This window comes from Silene latifolia, chromosome 6 (genome assembly GCF_048544455.1).
Source record: "Silene latifolia isolate original U9 population chromosome 6, ASM4854445v1, whole genome shotgun sequence".
NCBI classification, from domain to species: Eukaryota; Viridiplantae; Streptophyta; class Magnoliopsida; order Caryophyllales; family Caryophyllaceae; genus Silene; species Silene latifolia.
This window is the reverse complement of record NC_133531.1, coordinates 9,465,677-9,485,724: the sequence shown is the minus strand read 5'-3', so window position 1 is coordinate 9,485,724 and position 20,048 is coordinate 9,465,677. Positions and strand designations below refer to the sequence as shown.

The 20,048-nt window shown below is 39.8% G+C and overlaps 2 protein-coding genes across 2 annotated transcripts; one reads left to right on the top strand and one right to left on the bottom strand.

Moving 5' to 3' along the window:
* The first annotated feature begins 5,196 nt into the window (after positions 1-5,196).
* Positions 5,197-10,631, top strand: LOC141586261 (histidinol-phosphate aminotransferase, chloroplastic-like). The gene is made up of 10 exons (XM_074407435.1): positions 5,197-5,481; positions 5,644-5,883; positions 6,848-6,931; positions 7,050-7,204; positions 7,334-7,431; positions 7,602-7,710; positions 8,293-8,450; positions 8,817-8,959; positions 9,036-9,176; positions 10,380-10,631. Exons 2-10 carry the CDS (start codon positions 5,653-5,655, stop codon positions 10,509-10,511), a joined length of 1,251 nt encoding a protein of 416 aa, XP_074263536.1. The 5' UTR covers positions 5,197-5,481; positions 5,644-5,652; the 3' UTR covers positions 10,512-10,631.
* Positions 10,632-13,205: 2,574 nt separating this feature from the next.
* Positions 13,206-19,768, bottom strand: LOC141586260 (uncharacterized). Its single transcript, XM_074407434.1, has 7 exons — positions 19,243-19,768; positions 17,070-17,807; positions 16,035-16,390; positions 15,536-15,747; positions 14,506-14,762; positions 14,207-14,385; positions 13,206-13,716 (listed from the first exon to the last, which is right to left on the bottom strand). The coding sequence occupies exons 1-7, from the start codon at positions 19,502-19,504 to the stop codon at positions 13,633-13,635; spliced, it is 2,088 nt and encodes a 695-aa protein (XP_074263535.1). The 5' UTR covers positions 19,505-19,768; the 3' UTR covers positions 13,206-13,632.
* Positions 19,769-20,048: the final 280 nt, after the last annotated feature.

Here is a 20,048-nt window from a genome sequence, read left to right as displayed (position 1 = left end):
ATTTGAAGCGCCAAAAGGATGGCATGGAGAGAAGGCTCAATAATTGGCCCCCGAACAGCTAAAGCTATCCGAGACGCCGGGTGAGTCTGGTGACGACCGCCCGTCTCCCTATGCCCGTTCTTTGCCCCCGTCGATGGCAGCAGATCTTCGGTGGCCGCTTTGAGGAAGGCCGAACATTTTCAAGCAACTTGACCTCTCACCCTCCTTCACTTTCGCATCATAGGCCGCCTTGGCCTCGCCTTCTCTGAGCCGCCTTGCCTCCGCCTCTGTGCGCCGCCGCCTCCGCAAAGACATCGCCATCTCGTCTAGAAGCTGTTCAAACTTATCCCACAGGAAAGAGCCCTTGGGGACGAGTCTCCTTATTGCCTCCCTGGCCGCCTCCTCGGCTTGGTCCCGGAATTGGGCGCACATTTTAGGGAGAAGAACATCTTGAAGCATTTCAATATCCTTCTCCTTTTGAGCAAGGGCGACTGCGCGTCCCCGAGCGCCTCGGCCTGGTTGTGGAACAGATCCTTCCACTTTTCTCCCTTGGCGACCACGGCGTCATAAGCATCCTTGTACTGTCCCGCTCCCCCATCATTTTGGCGGTGGCGGCATCGCTTCCTCCACTTTGGCCCTCTCGGCCCCTAGCGACTTCTTAAATTCCTCCACGCGCGCCGGCCGGCAAGAAAGAGATCCGATTTAGCCTTCGCGGCTTCCCCCCTTGCGGCAGAGAGATCAAGTTTAAGCTTAGCGATCAGTGGCGCAGCTTGGCCCATGGTCTTCTCCTGCTCCAAGATGTAGGAGCCGGCTTGTTGGGTCCACTTGGCCATCCTCTTATATAATTTCACACCCTCTGCCACAAGCTCGGAGGGAGGAATCTTCTGAACCGAGGAGTCAACGACGACATTTCTGTCACCCGCCTTCTCAATAGCCTTCTCAGGCTGCTTCCCTAATTGCCGTTCAGTGAGAACGGCGGCCGCCGAAGGAGGATCTACAAAAAATTTACAAAGAGCATCCATGTCACCATGCATTGACACATCAGAAAGCCGGTCATCTGGGATGTCCAACGAACCAGCTAAATCCGAACCACAAGTTAGATCCGTACCAGTCTGGACCCTCTTCGTTCGAGGGCCGGCTGAGTCAGTCTTCTCCCCGGCAGCGATGGAAGCAGACGGAGGATCTTTTCTCTTCTTCGGAGAAAAGGCCTTAGCAACGGTCACCGCCCCATCGGCCGATTTCGATGACCTCCACAGCTCTGAACCACCGGGTCGAAGAGGGAGCCGCACGACGCGCCGCCAACCTCGGACGCCGCCTTCTTTGTTCTCTTTGGCACGCCCCGAGGACCCTTGCCTGGGCGCCGCCGGATCCGGCGACTTCACCGCTTATCCATGAGCTCGTTGGGAGACGGTCTCACGATCACGCAAGTCGGCCGTAGGATCTTTGTCAAATACCTTCCCTTCCTTGTCAAGCCCTAACCTCTCCAAGTCCCTCTCAGACAGATCCTGACCAAACCGATCTGCAAGAAATCAAACAAAAGTTACATAAAAGAAGTAAAACAAGCTCCAGAAACAGGAATATAGCAAGCAAAGGTGGGCCTCACACCGACCCCACTCACCCTGGTTGAGGGCCGGTATGAGGCCGACGCGGCAAAGCATCTCGTCTTGAAGAATGATCTGAGTTGGGGGCAGCCATCCTTTCTCAGCGTCGAACAAATGCATCGCCCGCTTCTCATCCGCGGTAAGGGGGACCAACGAAGCGTCGATCTTAACCTTACCCCGGGAGATACATTTCTCGTATTCTTCCCGGGTCTCACACCGGAAGTGAACAGGGCTCTGGAAAGACCGAGGCAATGGGTAGTCCTCCGGCACTTGAACGTACACCCATCGCCGTTGCCAGTCTTTGCAAGAAGTAAGCTTGTTCACGGAGATATAGCCAGGCTCCGTCTGCACGCTGTACCACCCCACTTTGCCGGCAATCGACGGCCGTAAATGATGAAGGCGGCGGAATAAGTTGACTGTCGGGATCTCCCCCCTAAAAAGACAGAGCCACACAAAGCCAACTATCGTCCTCATGGCCAGCGGATGTAGTTGGGCCACAGCGACGTTCATGGCTTTGATGATGGCCGCGACATATTTATTTAGAGGAAACCGCAGCCCGTACTCCAGGTGCCTGATATACACGCCGGTGTGACCCGGGGGAGGGCAACAGACCACCTGACCCTTCTTAGGGATAACAATCTTGTACCCCTCACCGAGGGAGAAATGGTCTCCGAAAAATGTCTCGCCGGAACAACTGGCGAACTTATGGGACCAATCACGGTCAAGACCAGTCGTGCAGGGCTCGCCATGATCCGGGATAGACAGCCTCCCACCATCAGAAGGAGTCCTCTCATCCTCATCCTCCCTTTCCTCCAAAATTGGTGGATCGACTACGGGAGAAGGAGACCTAGGGCCCCCAAACCTTATCGGGACGGCGTCTAGTATCCCCTCCCCATCAAGACGCGACGGGGAACCCTCCGGCGCAGAAGTGCTAGTTCCGGCGTCGTGAAAGACATAATAGCAATAATTATTTAACAAAATAAAAAGTGAAGAAATTTGTCTGTTTACCTTGAAGAAAAACACTCGCCGGAGTAACAACTCTGAAAATTAGAAGACAAGGAAGCCCTTGAGAGTTTAGAGAGAAGAAAAATTTTGGAGAATGAAATTGGTGGCCAATTTCACGGAATAATCGCCCCTATTTATAGGGAAAAGCCCATAAAGAAGGACCAATCGTGAACACCCGCCCATGAAGCATCGTCCAATCAGCGTGCAGACACGTGTCGGACATGCAACCACGGGATGTCAATCGTTGCAACAGTTAGACGTCAATCAATGCAACAGTGACCAAGCGTCTTCAACACGCCCATTCATATCTCTCCGCCTATTCACCTCCCTCAACAAATTCCCAAGCATCTGTTCTCCGCCGCCACTCGATCAACCAAGCTAGGTAGCGCCGGCGGGGCAATCAAAAACAACCTAAGCACTCTCAACCCTGGTCTCGGCCAAATCACTTTCTTTTCCACATCGGATGCCCTTTACGCATCCATGTGGAGGGGGATATGGTACGGCCTAGGATAGACCAGCCGAGGAAAAAGAAGCCGCCGCAGAAGAAGCCGTCTGAGAACATTTGTTACAAATTACTTGCGCAGAATATACGCTCGGGCGTACATCGGGCCCATACCACGGCATAGACTACGGCGGGGGCAAATTGATGGGGCATATTCTCACCACCGTGACCAAGTCAACATATTGAACAAGGTCAAAGATATCCACAAGAAGTCAACAACTCGGGCGCTTAGCCGATGCGACCCGTATCGGCTGTTAGCTTTGGGTCTCGGCGTGACAACTTGCCAGGGACACACATACCCGCGTACTCATATCCAAGACCCCTCGGCGGTGAGTCAACATGGCCCGCCGGCCTGCCATAGGTCCCCCGGCCGAGGGGTAGATCAGTCTTTCCACCTGCTAGCCACTTGGCCACTACGTGACAAAAGGTGAAAGCCTATAAATACTCCTCAACCTTCATTGAGGAAAGGATCCCACAACTTAACCTAAATACACTATTCATCTGGTAATATCTTCCTTATCTCTCTACAATACATATCTAGCCAAGTGACACAACTTAGTCCTTTAAGTTTACTGACTTGAGCGTCGGAGTGAGTACGCTTGGCACAAAGCCAAGCCCTCAGTTCGTTCATTATTGCAGGAGAGGCCGAGAGGAACGATAAAGGCAAGAAGGATTCAACTCGAGACATTATTCTACAAGCCACGGGTGGTAACGATACTTGCTCTGGAATTACACCCGGAACAATATCATTTCTAGCAGGCTTACCGGATTCGCTTGGAACCGCGAATTGTTGAATTCTATCACAAATACACATAAAACAGATTATGTAAGACCATTCACAAATCGGTATGGGCGCATTCATAACGAATCTGGTAATCATGATTTCTAGAATACAATGTGTAAAAATCGGCTCATTTTACTATAATAGCTTGTCAAACTACGGGCCGGTAATTTTCTTGATTGATAAGATATATACACTAATATACTCCATATATAATCAACAACAATTGGTCTCCCTTGTGACGGGTTACCATTTGTGACGGATATTTTGTGAGATAAAATGGTAACAAAATGGGTTAGTGGAGAAAGGGGACCACATGAATAGTGTTGCAGAGAGAGAAAAAGTGGGTACATTGTGAGGTAAAATGGTATCCGTCTTCAGCTTGTGACGGATATGTCATGTCTTCAATGAGAATTTGTGAATCAACAAATAGATACATTTTTCCAATAATGACATTATTTAGTACTCGTAGTTGTTTTTACCGGATACTAGATTTTTTTTATAGATGGTAATTTTACGATATAAAATACGACAAGTAATCAAAATACCAAAAATGCCAATCTAGCAGTCTAGCACCCATAAGAGAGGATGTGTTAATTTATAGACAACTTTATTGTCTGATTTCTTATATTAGTAAAACACTAGAAATACAAGAAAAAAACGATGAGAAACATTTAAAATCAAGTGAAAACTAATTCTTCCTTACTCTCACCTTGATATACATAAATCACTGTCCAATCACAAACCGAAACAACAAATATGTTTTAATTTCTAATTATAAATAATGTATTTGACCCGTCTTCGACTTAAAATAAATAGTGTACGGTCTTAAATAAAAATTAGTGATCATTTATTCACCAAAAAAAACTACACATAAATCATATGCATCATTTTCACACACATAAATCATATGCATCATTTTCACACAAATTGGGGTCATATATGTAAATTTTGATGTGGCATATCTCCGGCCCATAAGATTTATCTATATATTCCAATTAATTGTGCTTGAAAATTTGCGATGGTCCTTTGTAGTCAAGGGCATCTACGACAAACATGAAGCACACTTGTCTAAAAAAAAAAACAAAAAAAAAACATGAAGCACAAATTCATAAACCAACCCAGCAACTTGATTTACTCTTTCCCGTTAATTCTACTCCATCTATTCCAATAAATAGTTACGTTATTTTATAAACCGAACAATAAGCAAATATAAGCAATTGACTGAAATAACAGAAGTATACATACATTATCATTGTTTTATTTGGATGTTTGCGTTTTAGTCATACTTTCATGGAAATATATTCATTTCACGATTAAAACATCTTAAAATAACAGCTTATTTAAAAGCGAGTTACATTTTTACTTTCACAGAATTGTTACTCGGTATCTTATTTAATCCGTTTTTAAGTGTAATACAATTATACCGTGTTAGCTTTTTGTTTGTGCGTTGAAAATGGCATCTTTTGAATTGCAACTACAATTAAAAAAACTTAAAAATCTCACTTGAGATTATTCCAACACTTGAATCTTTCACCCTTTTAAGTCTGTAAGAGCCAAAACTTCTTCAGGGTTTAGGGTTTCATTCATTCATTCATTCCTCATCCACCCAGGTAATTCCCCTTTCACTTAATTATAATCATAATTATGTTAAATTAATCAGCTTTTAGTATCTTTAATAACATGTTACCATTACTCGTTTGCCCCCGCTGAAATTTTCCGCACTTAACTGTAAATTCTGGTTCCGCCGCTGATTATTGTTAATGTGAAAACAGACAGGATTAATGGGTGTGATTGATTTGTGTAACACTTCATCATCTTCATGCATAATTAAGTCAAGTATTTGTAAACCAAGTTGTGGGTTTGAAGTGAATCACAGAAGGGTTGTTGCTATGGCTTCTACATTGCCTGTTAAACAATTGAATGTGGAAACTCAACAAAAAGTGTCTGGTGATTCTTTTATTAGACCCCATCTCAGGAAATTGTCTCCTTACCAACCCATTTTGCCCTTTGAGGTAATTTATCCAAAGATTGTATCTTTATTGTATTTTATTTTATTTTATTAAGTATTTAATTGTTTCAAATTGGTGTTTTGATTTGAGTTGATAAGGTAGTTATTGTTGTGGTGTTTTGTTAGTTGTTGTGGATTCTAATTGTGACTCATTGAGTTGGATATTAGTCGAGTTTCAATGTGGGGATTGGGTTGTTCTCATCAACAACGTTACCCCAGTGCCTCTAAGGACTCCCGCAAATTGTGAGATAAGGGGGGATGGGTGTACCAGCCTTACCCTTGTGCTAGCAATACATTGAGGTTGTTTCGGTGTGACCCAAGATGAATATTGTGTTCAGAATTGCTTTGAATGACTGATACCACATTGAGAGAAGTGTATCTAGTTTAGTGAACCATTTTGTTTTACTCCATTATAATCTAGAACCTAAGAATGACGAGTCTTTGATTCCACTGGAGTTTGGAACAATGGGTTGTTTTCATATGGTCAAGAATTATTTCGGAGTGACAAAACTGATATAGTGTATGATGTTACTATTGAAGATTAGGTAGCTGAAAGTTTCAATCTTGTTTCATCGTGCAATAGTTCTGCATTGTGGTTTAGCATGAACCATCGGTCTGATGAATATGAGTGTGATTTGAGAACGGTGTAATGAATTTGAGGATATATATATGTTTGTAGTTTCATTGTGGAGATTGGGTCAAGGTTATGTGAATTATTGAGTGGACAAATATGTGTGAGATAGTGTATGAAGCTATCACAGAAAGTTGGGTTGAAGTTTACGACTTAGGTTGCAGAAAATTTCTATCTTTTTTCTTCGCATGTTCTGAATTGTGGTTGAACATACCCCTCACACATGATGAATGTCAGTGTGATTTAAGAGTGGCTAAGATAATTATGTTCACGGGAGCATTGTTGGTGGTTTCGGGTGAAATTGCTACCCCTATTAATTCTTCTTTATTGTGATTAGGTTTTATCAACTCGTCTTGGTAGAAAACCGGAGGATATCATCAAACTGGATGCAAATGAGAATCCATATGGTCCACCTCCAGAGGCAAGTGATAGAAATTTGGAAAGTTGATTGAGTTTGCTGGCTGTCTTGAACTTCTTGTTTCAATGATTAAGTTCGATACTAATTTGTCGTTGTTGACCGCATTTTTCTTTGTTGATAGGTATTTGAAGCTCTAGGGAACATGAAATTTCCTTACATTTATCCTGACCCAGAAAGTCGTAGATTACGTGCTGCTCTTGCAGAAGACTCAGGCCTTGAAGCCGAGTATATTCTTGCGGGATGTGGAGCTGATGAGCTCATTGACTTGATCATGCGGTCAGCGACCATAACCCTTTCTCCTTTAACTGAAGTTTTCAAGCAATTGATTTTCCCTGTCCTCTCTTTCTGCATTTTCTGATGGACTCAATGTGTCTTATCTCTTATTTAAATAATTTTGTAGCTCAGTTGTGTGCTGGAACCTGGTGAGAAAATAGTTGATTGCCCACCAACGTTTACAATGTATGAATTCGATGCTAATGTAAATGGAGCTGTTGTTCTTAAGGGTGAGAACAATTCTTTTGTCATGAGTCAAGATAGACTCATGTCTCATTATTAAGCTTTCATTGTTAAAGTTCAATTATTTTTCGGTTTCGGTTTGTGTTTTTGTTTTTGTTTTTGTTCGGTTTGGTAGATGTTTTGCTGATACACATCTTGTTTACGTTGTACTTTACAGTTCCAAGGAATGCTGATTTTAGCTTGAATGTAGAAAAAATAACAGAGACTGTTGATCTAGAAAAGCCGAAATGCATATTTCTTACTTCTCCAAATAACCCAGATGGGAGGTGAGTGGTAACTGCAGTTATTTTGGAATGTCTTTTTTTTTTTTTTTTTTTGTATATTTGCTGTCTGTCTCTTATTTTGACGTGTTCGTTTTGTGCTGTAGTAAGGCATGTGTATAGGTATCCATTGTGCATTGTTAGGAATTAAGCTAAGAGTAACACTTCCAGTATTGCAATTTGCAAGTCTGCAACAATTATTGACCTGCTGAAATTAAATAAGAAAATTTTAGCGATATTGCTAGCCACTATGCTAGACCATGCTGGTTTCTGCTCTGCATAGACTATATTTTCTTCTAGAGGTATAATGACCTTGGATGAGGTTATATGCATATGACATTGTTCTTAGATATTTAGGGAAAATGTCTGTTAAAAATTTAAGACCTCATCAAGGCATTAAGCATCTAGACTGCTTTCAGAGTTTCAGTATTGCATGTGAGGTGGTGATCTTTTGAAAAAATATCAAAATAAGAAACGTCTTAATAACCGTCTTTAGACAGTTTACTTTCATGCATTTCTATAGATGGCTTTCATAGTAAGATAATTTCACTTGCACTATATTGACCATATACTTGCTTTCCATTGCAGTATAATAAGTGATGGTGATCTATTAAAAATTCTTAATCTTCCAGTACTGGTGATTCTAGATGAAGCATACGTTGAGTTTTCAGGGTTGGAATCTCGAATGAAATGGGTGAAGCAACATGAGAATTTGATTGTTCTTCGAACCTTCAGCAAAAGAGCTGGTATTCTTTGTTTATCTACCTATAAACTCTGTTTTTATTGCTTATCGTTGGACATGTAGAAGTGCAATGGTTATCTGCATGATATTGAATCTCAATTTAAAACTCGATCATAGAATCAATTATGGGGAATTCATCTCAGTTACACCGACACCCCTTAAAACAGTGGTCACGGCAACCTTCAAAACCTTGATAACTCGGTTGTGGTTTAGTGTCACGGCACAGATTCAGTGCCATGGTTTTCAGTGATACTATTTGAGGAAAAACCAGCCCAAAATATTAAATAAATAATCGTAAGCAATGCCGGTACTATGAAACAAAGTTCTGTATATGATTTCATATCTAATAATATATCTCGTATCTAAACAGGTTTAGCTGGCCTTAGAGTGGGATATGGAGCATTTCCTGCTAGCATTATCGAGTACATATGGCGAGCAAAGCAACCGTATAATGTGTCTGTAGCTGCTGAAGTAGCTGCTTGTGCTGCATTGCAGAACCCCACATATCTAGAAGTAAGTTTCCGCGTTACTCTTCCAATTTATTTTTCCATATTTTGTAATTAGGTTGATAAATTTCATCTCCCTACAGAATGTCAAAGATGCTTTGGTGAAGGAACGTGAAAGGCTGTTCAAGCTTTTGGAGGAAGTCCCATTTCTTACACCTTACCCCAGTTACTCTAACTTTATTCTTTGCAAGGTTACTTCTGGACTCGACGCCAAGAAGCTCAAGGTATTGTTTCCTTGATGATTTTACTACTAAATTGTGGCCACTTGTTGCATCTTAATTGTGTTTCTTTGACTGGAAGTTAAGACTGTTTTTAGGATGTGTAGGAGTGTAGCAACATTAGAAACTGAGAGTTCAGTAATTCTTGATCCCGTGTCCCATATTCATTGTCTCCATTTGACTTTGGTGGTCAACCGACTATCAAAGTTTACCATTAGTGTCTCCAAATACGTGTGTATAAATATACTCCGTATAATGTAAGCTAATTTTGATAATATGTGTATAAATATACTCCGTATTATGGAAAAATCGAATGATGCCAATAAATTTGGGATGGAAAGGAAAAATTTCGGACTTTTCTTATTACATGACAATTGACATAAATGTCTCGGTCTTTCTGATACAAACACCCGAACATGGCTGAAGTGTAGAGCTGGCAAGTCTGACCCGATCCGAACCCGAGCAAACCCAACCCGGCCCGACCTAAGAATATGGCAACCCGAAACCGAAACCGACCCGACCTGATGATGACCTGTAATCCGACATGACCCGTAATCGACCCGACGACGACCCGTAACCCGATTTGACCTGATGATCAGTGACCCAAACCCGACCCGACCCGATATTGACCCGACCCGATACTGACCCGATTAAATTGATGAACTGACAATTATTAAGCTTAATATTGATCAAAATGAAAGTGATTTTGTAATTAGATTGTTATGTTTGACTTAATAATTAAGTAATTAAATCAAATAATGCTTAAAAACTAAATTTAATGGTCAAAAATTGAAGTAATGTGATAAAGTAACCGGACCTGATAACGACCCGACCCAAACCCGACACATCATTTGACCACCCGACCCGATAATGACCCGACCCCGACCCGATCCGACCCGAAAGGGGTGGCTGACCCGATATGACCCGACCAGGCTTGACCCAACCCAAGCCCGACCCAACTGACCCGATTGCCACCTCTACTGAAGTGTATGTCATTCATTTTATGACAAACAAGAGGATTTTTTATTTCATAAAAATAGCAGTGCCACGCGCTTTGAGGGACATTGGATACTTGTAAAACGAGTCCAAGTAACAATTTGGTTTTCCCAAAATACCCGAAATTTGTTGAGCCACATAGTGTGGACATTTACATTAGTTGGTAATTTGTTTTGCTCAAAGCACTCATGCCTTGTACATATCTAATACCAGGAGGACCTTGCCAAGATGGGTGTCATGATCCGTCACTACAATAACAAGGAGTTGGGCAGCTATGTTCGCGTATCTGTTGGTAAGCCAGAGCACACCGAAGCTTTGATGAAGTGCCTTACACAAATTTGTTGATTTTCAGTATTTAACATCTCAAGGGGTATACATTATCATACCAACTTTTGCTTCAACTTTCTGCAATATTGATCTTTGTCAAGAACCAAGATAATTATATAATAAACCCATGTTTTCGACTATTTCAATGTGAATTCATGCATGCTTGTCAATTTGTCATTGTTTAACTTGGCATTGGAAGACCATGATTGCCGTAGTTCAGCACTGTTAGCATTGGCACATGAACAGGGCGTTTGGGCAGGTGCTTGACTCGCGCGTGAGCCAGTTGCTGGTTGTCTACTTCTTAAGACAATCTTAGCTTCAAAATCATAAATGTTTCTCTTACTTTGTTAAAGAGCCATAAGAATAGCTCTGATGTTGACAACATTTACAGACTTTTTCAGCCAAATATTTAGTCTAAAATACACTAACGCGTCGAATATATTCACATTCTTGTTTTGATTGTCTACTGATGTCGACTTTAACCGATAATATTTTAACGGTATACATTCGTTAACTTCCACCAAAAAAAAAAAAAAAAAAAATCTGAAAATGGCTATTTTGAATTTCTAGTGAATCAAACTTAATAATTTGCTTTTTGGCCGAAGAGTGCTTAGCCTATTGGCTATTTTGAATTTCTAGTATCTTGACAATTGAATCCCTTTTCCTCATATATTGTACTGGTCTTACGTCTTGATACATGAATCAAACGTAATAATTCACTTTTTTGACAAAATGCAAACATAACCAATTTAATTGTGACTAAGCTAAATTTGGGTTAATATTTATTTTAACTTGTAAGTTTCAACCATTAAAAAAAGTATATTCTTGATACTCAAGGCAACTTTTTTTTTTAGGTTATTTACCTGTCATATTTGCTGCAATAACACACCAAATTAACCTAAACTTGTAGAATAATTAAATGTCATTTTCTTTGGTAGAACTCACTTTTCTGCCCTAATTAGCAAAATACCATTGCGTGACTTAACCATTTTACCTTTCTTCATAATGTTCTTCATCTTCACGTCTGTTTTTTCACTAATTACAGCAAAATGAGTAGTTTACACTGCAAAGCTACACCATTATCAGTCCTTTTCATTTTTTCTTAGCTTTTTTTGGCCGGTGTCGCAATCCGATATAAACTATAAACTCGTTCTAATATTCTTATTATATGAACCTGAAAAAAAAAAACTATATTTTTTTCCCTGCCATACTGGTAGATGAAAATGGCAAATATTCTGCTAACTTGTTTCGCACCATCAATGTCATCATGTCATGATAGATTAGCAAATGAGCTGGTTTCGTCTGTAGCGAGTGACCTGCACCGGCTTCAGAAGTTTCTAGAAGAGAGTCCTCCGACTCTTCGTTGGTGTAGTGAGGCCATGCTTGTAGTAAAGAAGGCTCACTGTCATTTCCTCGTTTATTTCGAGAGGACTAAAGACTGCAGTCCATGGGAAGGTTCGACTGTGGTTGATGACTATATGAGTGTGTCTTTGGATCTTTTGGATTTGTGCAATTTGCTTAAGTCTGCTCTTTCAGGCTTAGACAGACGAAGGATGATGGTTGATTTCATGGTTAAGACGGTCAAAGACGCTTCAGTCACGACAACCATTGCAAGTAAGATTGAACTCGAGAAAAATGAGACAGAGAAGAGTAACAATGTTTTCAAGTTCAGGAAATGGAGAGAAATGTTTTATCTTAATAATAAAGGGACCGTCTCCAAAGTGAAGATGAAAAGTCCGTTTGTTATTTTCAGTACAATGTCGACAATTTCATTGTTCGTGTTTTGTTGTATTCTGCGTCCAATTCCAATCAAAATTCATGAGAAATTCTACAACATATTCCAAAACAGGAACTTATTATCTGTGCGAACAGGAAAGTCCGTTTTGCACGAGAAGGAGATGATTGAGAATGCGTTGGCTGGATTCACAGCTGAGTTAAAGGCGGTTAAGGCTGGTGAAGATGAAGGAAAACTGACAGAGCGGTTGGACGAGCTGAAGAACCGGTCTGCTGATTTGAAACAAGGAATAGAGTTGCTTGAATCTGTTATCAATGAGTTGTTTGAAGATGTTATTAAGGGAAGGAAAAAAGTGATTGACTTGATCACCACAAATAAATGAATAATCACAGTTAAATATAATTGCTAGCATTACATTATATTGTATGGTTGTTTAAGGAAAGAGTTAAAACTTCTTAAGACATCAATAATCTATAGTTGATATTTATTTTGTTGACGTTTATCGATCATATTAATGAATGAACAATTGTAATTAATCTTACTGATCTCAAAACATACTTCCTTCGTCCAGATCATTTGTTTATTTAATTCTTTTGACTGTCGTTTTCTGTTAGGATGGTATACAAATTTGAACCATGAAAAAAAATAATGCTTCGGTAGTGTTCCGGCCAATATACACTTAATTTGCCTTGTAAAGTGGTACCGGTCTGGTTCAAACCCGCTAAAAACCGGACCTAAAGGGTTCCGGTCCGGTCCCCCTCTAACCGGTCCAGTCCACGGTCTTCCGGCCCGGTCTGGGTCCCCCTCTAACCGATCCGGTCCACAATCTGGGGTTTGATGGTTAGCCGGTCCACAGGTTCATCCGGCCTGGTCGAGTTTTGGACCGGTGAACATCCGTAACTGGAGGATCCAGTACTTAACACGCACAAGAGGGGTAAAGATGATGTATCGAACTCTATAGATATAAAAATTGTATATAAACTAGAAATACATACTCTTATAGATACCAATCAAAATTTTTGTTTTAAAATACATATGGAGGCGGTTTATCAAGATTAATGTAACAATTACATCAGTATTGAATGATAGACTTATCGAGGCATCAAACTAAATGAATTGTAATCAAATTGATGATACAAATGAGGAATCAATTCCCATCATGGCTGTTAAGAGGCCAAAAACAGGCCAAAGTGTCATGCTCCATCCTATTGCTACTTTGGATTTCAAATGAATTGTGTAGTCAGCTTTGCCTTCGCGATGAAAATTTCCGGTGTGTCGTGTGTTGTACCAGCATCCTGAACCTATATGGATCTTGTGGCGGGTTCCCAAGAACAGGGAGGCATGGCCAAACATAAATACAAAAGAGAGCGTAAAACTCTGTGCAGTGCATAATACTCCCTTCTCCTACTCTGCAGCAACCTGTGCAATGTTGCGTTGTTCATCGGTCCTATGACGAAACAATTTGGCAATTTGTCTCCGCTCACAGTCCTGCAAATCATATAAGCAACAACATTTAATATTCAAGGACATTCACCAACCTTTTTTAGGGAGATATTCACCTTGGTACTCCAATGTACAAATTCCATTGTGGTGACATGACGTAAAATATAATCTAACCATAATTTTGTCTAATTATGAATTATGAAATGAAAAGATTTAATTAAACTAGTTTTCGGAAAATTTATGTGAGAAATTCACCTCAACATTTCATATAATGTTCTAATTTTTTCTGTTCATTATGCATGGATATCTCATATTACCAAATGAAGTATAGTTACACGTGAACTCGCTAAAGTGAAAAGTTTCTCAAATCCCCGGTGATGAAAGAGTAGGTCAGATTACGTAGTGAAAAATGAGTCCTATTTTTGCAATTAGGAAGCAAAAATGGAATTAGGCTAAGACTCCTGCCCACCAAAATGATATTTTTGTGTGTGTATGGTTCATGTTGCATATAAAGCTCTCTAACAAAATCTCTCACCTTGAACATGTGTAGGTAGAACGGCTTGCTAGGGTTTTTCTTGCTCAACTTCTGGTACGTATATGCAAAGCTTAATTGATCCCTAGGGGTGAAACGATCCACCTCATTGAACCACAAACAGGAGAACAGGTTCGACATAGGAGTGTGCGCCCTTATGATCAACGACCCTTCTGGTACATCTGTTAGTAAATTTAACTCAGATCGTTAGTTCACAATAGAAAGATGTAGATCCATATCCCCATGTTTCTTGAAACAAGTTACAAAAAAGAAGAAAGATGCATAGCAGCAGAGGAACATACTGCTGGGAAGTAATTTATTAGGATCAGAAGCGTTGAATCTTTTTAGTCCATCAGCCAGATAGAACTGAAACTGCTGGTCTATCATAGTGTGGTTGAATTTTTTAAGCTTTTTGTTCCGCTCAACTTCTTCCCAAACACAGTGACGGTCATAGTGATTTGATATTGCATATTCATAGCCTTTCCGCCATAAGAAGTTTTCCAACAACAAAAGAGGATCATGTTGGAGGCGCAATTTGCTATCCAACCAGATCGAATACCTAGCATAAAATAAAAAGGTTACTGGAATGCAATATCAGAAATATTAAGCATGTTCATAGCAAATCAGAACAAACTTGTGAATATGAGGTGTTGAGTGCCTACAAAAGTACGGAGTATTTGCTATATCAGTCTCAATGCTTACCACTAGGCAGCAAATGATTTGACATCTAGATCGGAAAAAATGCCCTTAAATTTGCTATAGCCGACTAATATACTTAATATTATTACTGGTGAAGAAAACTTGTAATCCATAGACTAGGTCCTCCAATGTTCCACAAAATGAAAGAACAGTTTCCTTTATTAGCACAATGCCAAACCAACCTTTATTCCCAACACATTGATTTACTAAAGGTTCCCCGATAGTCTCCACTCTCCACCATGTCATACAGAACTCAAACATCACAAATGAACTGTCAATCTTTGATGATCTGTAATAGTTGGTCGAAGGCTCAACACATAATTCTTTATGTAGTGTAGTTTTGATACAGCAACTTTCAGCTTGCCTGAAGGGTTATAAATCTATAATACATTCACCAACTACAAAGACAAATACACTAGCTAATGCCCAAGTTTACGAGTACTATGAAACTTCTGCCAAATTGGTCAAATCATGGGTTCTTCATCTGACATACCATCCACAATTTGTAAGCTCAATTTACATGTTAGCTCGAGGTTTTACTGTACAATTATGTGTAATTAGCAAACACCTAAAAAGAACTACTTAAGCAATATATAAATTTCTAACTTCAGAATTCACTAAACACAATCTTACCTCGCTGCTGGAAAAAGACGATGAGACAGAAGTTTTGGTATTTTTCCCACCCTTCTCATGTCTGTAAAAGGGAGATTTTTCACCACAACCACCTTCCACAAACCAATGTATCCCATTCTGTCAGGCTTTTGGCCTTCTGAGGATAGAGTTTGCAAAGTGCTCTCATCCATGAACATCGCAAAGCAAACATTTTTCCTTGACAAACGACTAACCTGAAATAAAAGTAACTAAGTAAGCTCCTATTCCGCCCTTGTTTTAAGAACTAACAGATGTGAACAAGTGTAGAAACAGGGTGCCTGAAATTGTATTTTACAATTTATAAAAGCACGCCACATCCCCATTCTGTTGATAACAGTAATGAATAAGGGACACAACTCATGGAACACAGAGTTTGGCAAAGTCAGTTGACCAAACAACAAATTCGATAAACCATAGATAATAAATGTGCAAGCTGACCAATGATTAACACAAAAAACTACACACAAAAGACCTCTCATACCGCTTTTGTGAAAGGAGATCTCAAGCGATCAGAGTTTCCAAAGATGCAGGAAATAACAGCAATATGGCATTTGCTAATATATCGGTAATCATCTTCAGCCAAATCAAATCCTGTGCCAGAATACTCTTTGGAACCCTTGACAAATCCACAATTTATCTTCTGATCACGTGCAATGAATGAATCTTCTCTTTCTCTTAAGCTCTGATGCCCAGCAAACCTAGGTTCCCAATGATCTACGCCGTCAGGTTTTTCTTCTTTTTGAGTATACAACAACGAAAACCTTGCAAATTTTCTACTTTCCAGAGGCTCGACTAGCTGGACAGTAGAGTTCAGTAATTTCATCTCACAATTCGAAGCTGGAGAAAAATAAATTTAGAATTATGGCCTTCGTCACATAAACTCCATACACTGTTTCCTAAGTTGCAATAAAATGAGTAGAGTTACTTTCAGGGTTGAAAACTTGCAATGCAACAATTGTACATTAGAAAATTTAATCATACATTTTTATTTTTGATGCTATGGTTATTGTCACTCCCAGAAAACTACGCCGTTAATAGGGAATATCAATCATACATAAGATTTTTTATTATTGAATATCAATCATAACATTACACATTTTGTAATTTGTTCAAAACTTATGCCTTTTCAAAGCATTTTCTCTAAGCCTCCTACCAAACGCAGTTTTACAAAAATAAAAGACATCGTTTGGAGATTATCAATCATAGATAGTCTTTTCCTGCTATCAAAAGTCAGTGTAGGGCAAAAATAGGATCTTCCATGATTCCCTGAAAATGTCTGTTATTTGCCAAAACTAACTTTTGAAATAAAGTTCGGAAGAAATGTTACGATTTACGAAAATGTAGGAGTTTGAAAAAAAAAAACACTTCAAAGGTAACAAGTTTTGAACATATGTATTAAAAGGTATAACTTTTACTCCTTTGTTTTTTTTCCTAGAATTTTTCCTCCCCTTATCTAGTTCTCTACTGTCCCTTTCGAAAGTCATTCGATCAGTATAGACTGTAAAAAGAAACTTACAGCTGTGATGTTTTCTGTGTTTCTTTGGCGGCTTTCCAGGGCTAGTTTTTAAATGTTCATCAGCAGTAATAGCATCTTTAGCTTTCCCACTCTTATCAGAATGCGATTTGGTAGAATTATCTTGTGACGAGCTGTGGTCAGCAAGAGTACGACCTTCCCGAACATCAGCCTGATGGTCCTTAGAGTGGGATTTGAGCAGTTCCGAATGCACCTCATTAAGTTTACTGTCATCATAATCATCTATATGTACATCATGTAAATCAATTCCATCATCATATTCATCATCATTATCATTCTCTTCATTTTCCACATCCAGTTTATTGTCATCCAAAACAAGATTTACACCCTCAGTATCTGCACCCATCTGACTAGCATTCTTCAATGAAGCCTCATATTTCTCTTCATACACTTTAAGCTCGTTACGTCCTGCTTCATTGTATAATCCATGATGATCAGAGCCCCTCTGCACATTGTTGCTTGGCTTCTTTGGAGGACTTTTCAAATCAATAGGGACTTGATCCTTTCGAGATCCACCCTCACTAACAGTATTAGTTGTATCCATCTCATCTTCATTATAATCTTCATCTCTTCTCCTGTCATCCCGATCCCAATATCTTGAATCACGGCCATGAAGGGTAGAGCCATGGCCAAACTTGACCTCTTGAGTCTTAAACCTTGTCACATTCGCTAGAAAATCATCCTTGAAAGCCTCATCTTGAACACCAGTTGTATCATCGACTGCGGACAATCTACTATGAGTCACAAATTCATACATGCTGAAGCAGCTACATACAACTAGACTTCAAAGAAACCATATAAATTTATGTGTTTTGCCTTTTATTTTTATATTTTGGGTAGAGAAGAAGCGGGAGTCTTCAAGCTTTGGATCCAATAAGTAACACATTTGCAACAAAATAACAAGGCAACCTCTTCAGATTTTACGTTAACTTGCCCATAAAATTGACCAATCCAAGTTGTAGTAAGCGACAACGAGTTTAGCTAAACCTCATAACATGACATTACAAACCTTAACATCAGACGGAAAACAATAAATCAGTGGGTATCATGCCTACATCTTATATTCTTATTAGATCTTTGATCAATGAAATACCTTTGCTACTCTTAGGCTATGTTTGGATTGAATGATTTGGACGGAAAAGAAAGGGAGGGAGAGTAGGGAATTTAAATTCCTTTGTTTGGATAGCAAATAAGGGTGGAGGGAAATGGAGGGGGAGAGATTTGGAGGGATCCAATTTCCCTCCTTCAAGCCTAATTAAAATCTCTCCACAATAGGCAAGATTTGGAGGGAAATTGTATCCAAACACCCACATCTCATTCCCTCTCCCCTTCCCTCCCCTCCCTTTCCCTTCCCTCTTTCCCCCTCCCCTTCCTTTCCCTCCTATTTTAGTATCCAAACACACCCTTAGTTTTTCTAAGATGTAGGAGTATTAAGCTTAAGATACACCAAGGAATTCTCCTCAAAAATCATTGATTCATCCGCCCTACACCTAAGCTTATGAATCAAACTCTACCAAACACAACTACACAAAGTAAGTACCTAACGGCCTGATTAGGTACTATCAATCGTGACAATTTGGTCTATGTCTAGTAAATTTTGCATAAAACCAGGTCATATATTGACGAACTTGGCTACAAGTATCCATCCTCCACAGGTTGGATTTCGTCTATGAACAAACTATATTCCCATGATCCCATCTATGATTCTGTCATTCACCAAAACATGTGCCAACTTAAAAACGCCAATCTTTCTTATAACACTGAGTCACTAATCCATCCTCCCCAGGCAAATTGCAAATTTTAATTTCATTAACTTCGTTAAAACGAAAACCATCTCACAAAATACTCTCAGTTCAACGATTGACCAATCGAGTTCGTAAAATCGTAACCAATCCTAATCACATATGCTAGTGAAAGCTCCCTACTCAACAACCTACGTTCGAAACTCGACAGCATCAACAACAAAACTAGAGGGCGAAATACATTCTCCCAAGCAAATCATAATCCATGATCAAATTTCAGAAAAACACTAAAACACATTGAATTCACCAAATCAAACATCAAATACCAAAACACTATCAGTTCAACGATTAACTTATTGATGTCGCAGCGAAACATTACAACAATCTAATTCAATAACAACAATAAAAACTACCTGAGTGATCAGAAGTAGAAAAGTAAAGAAAAGCGAGAGCAGAAGCAGCGAACACGAAACAAACAAAAGTGATAGCGGAACCAATCGAGATCCTCCGATTCTTCAATCTACGGTGATTATACGACTTCTTATAGTGGTGCGAAGCTCCTTTAATGGCGATCGCGACATGTTCGCCGCCGTTCGCGGCGGAGCTAGTACTAGCACCGCCGCCATTGATGAACAAGCTAGTGTTACTACAATTGGACTGTCTATACTGCGCCATTTATGCATTGTTCAGCTACTTATTACTGCTACTGCTATTTTGCGCCATGATTGTTTGAAGCTGAATTGAGAAGTTTGATTGAGATTTGAATTTGATTTTGATTTTGAGATTTAGGTAGGGTTTTGTAAATTAGGGTTCATGTTTGAATTGATTTGAGATTTGAGATGATTTGGGGAATAGTGTGAAGGATTTGAAGGAGGGAAGATGTGGGTAACTGAAAGCAAGAAGAGGGGTGAAATTATTTGTTTGGGTTTTTTTGTCAAACACAACCTTTAAAAAATTTTTTTTTCCAAACACGACCTTTAAAAAAAAAGTTTGTGAAACACAACCTTTAATAAATTTTTTTTTGTTAAACACGACATTTTTGCAGAGTTTGAACAACACTGCGATGGGGTGACTTTGAGTCGATGTTTGAGATAGCAAACGGGGTCGGTTTGAGGTGTTTTTAGACTCGTTGGAAAGGTGGGAGTACAAGCTTTCCCGACATTATCAATACGGCGGTGATAGGTGGCCTTATGCGGGGTTTATTAGTGTGTAAAGTAAG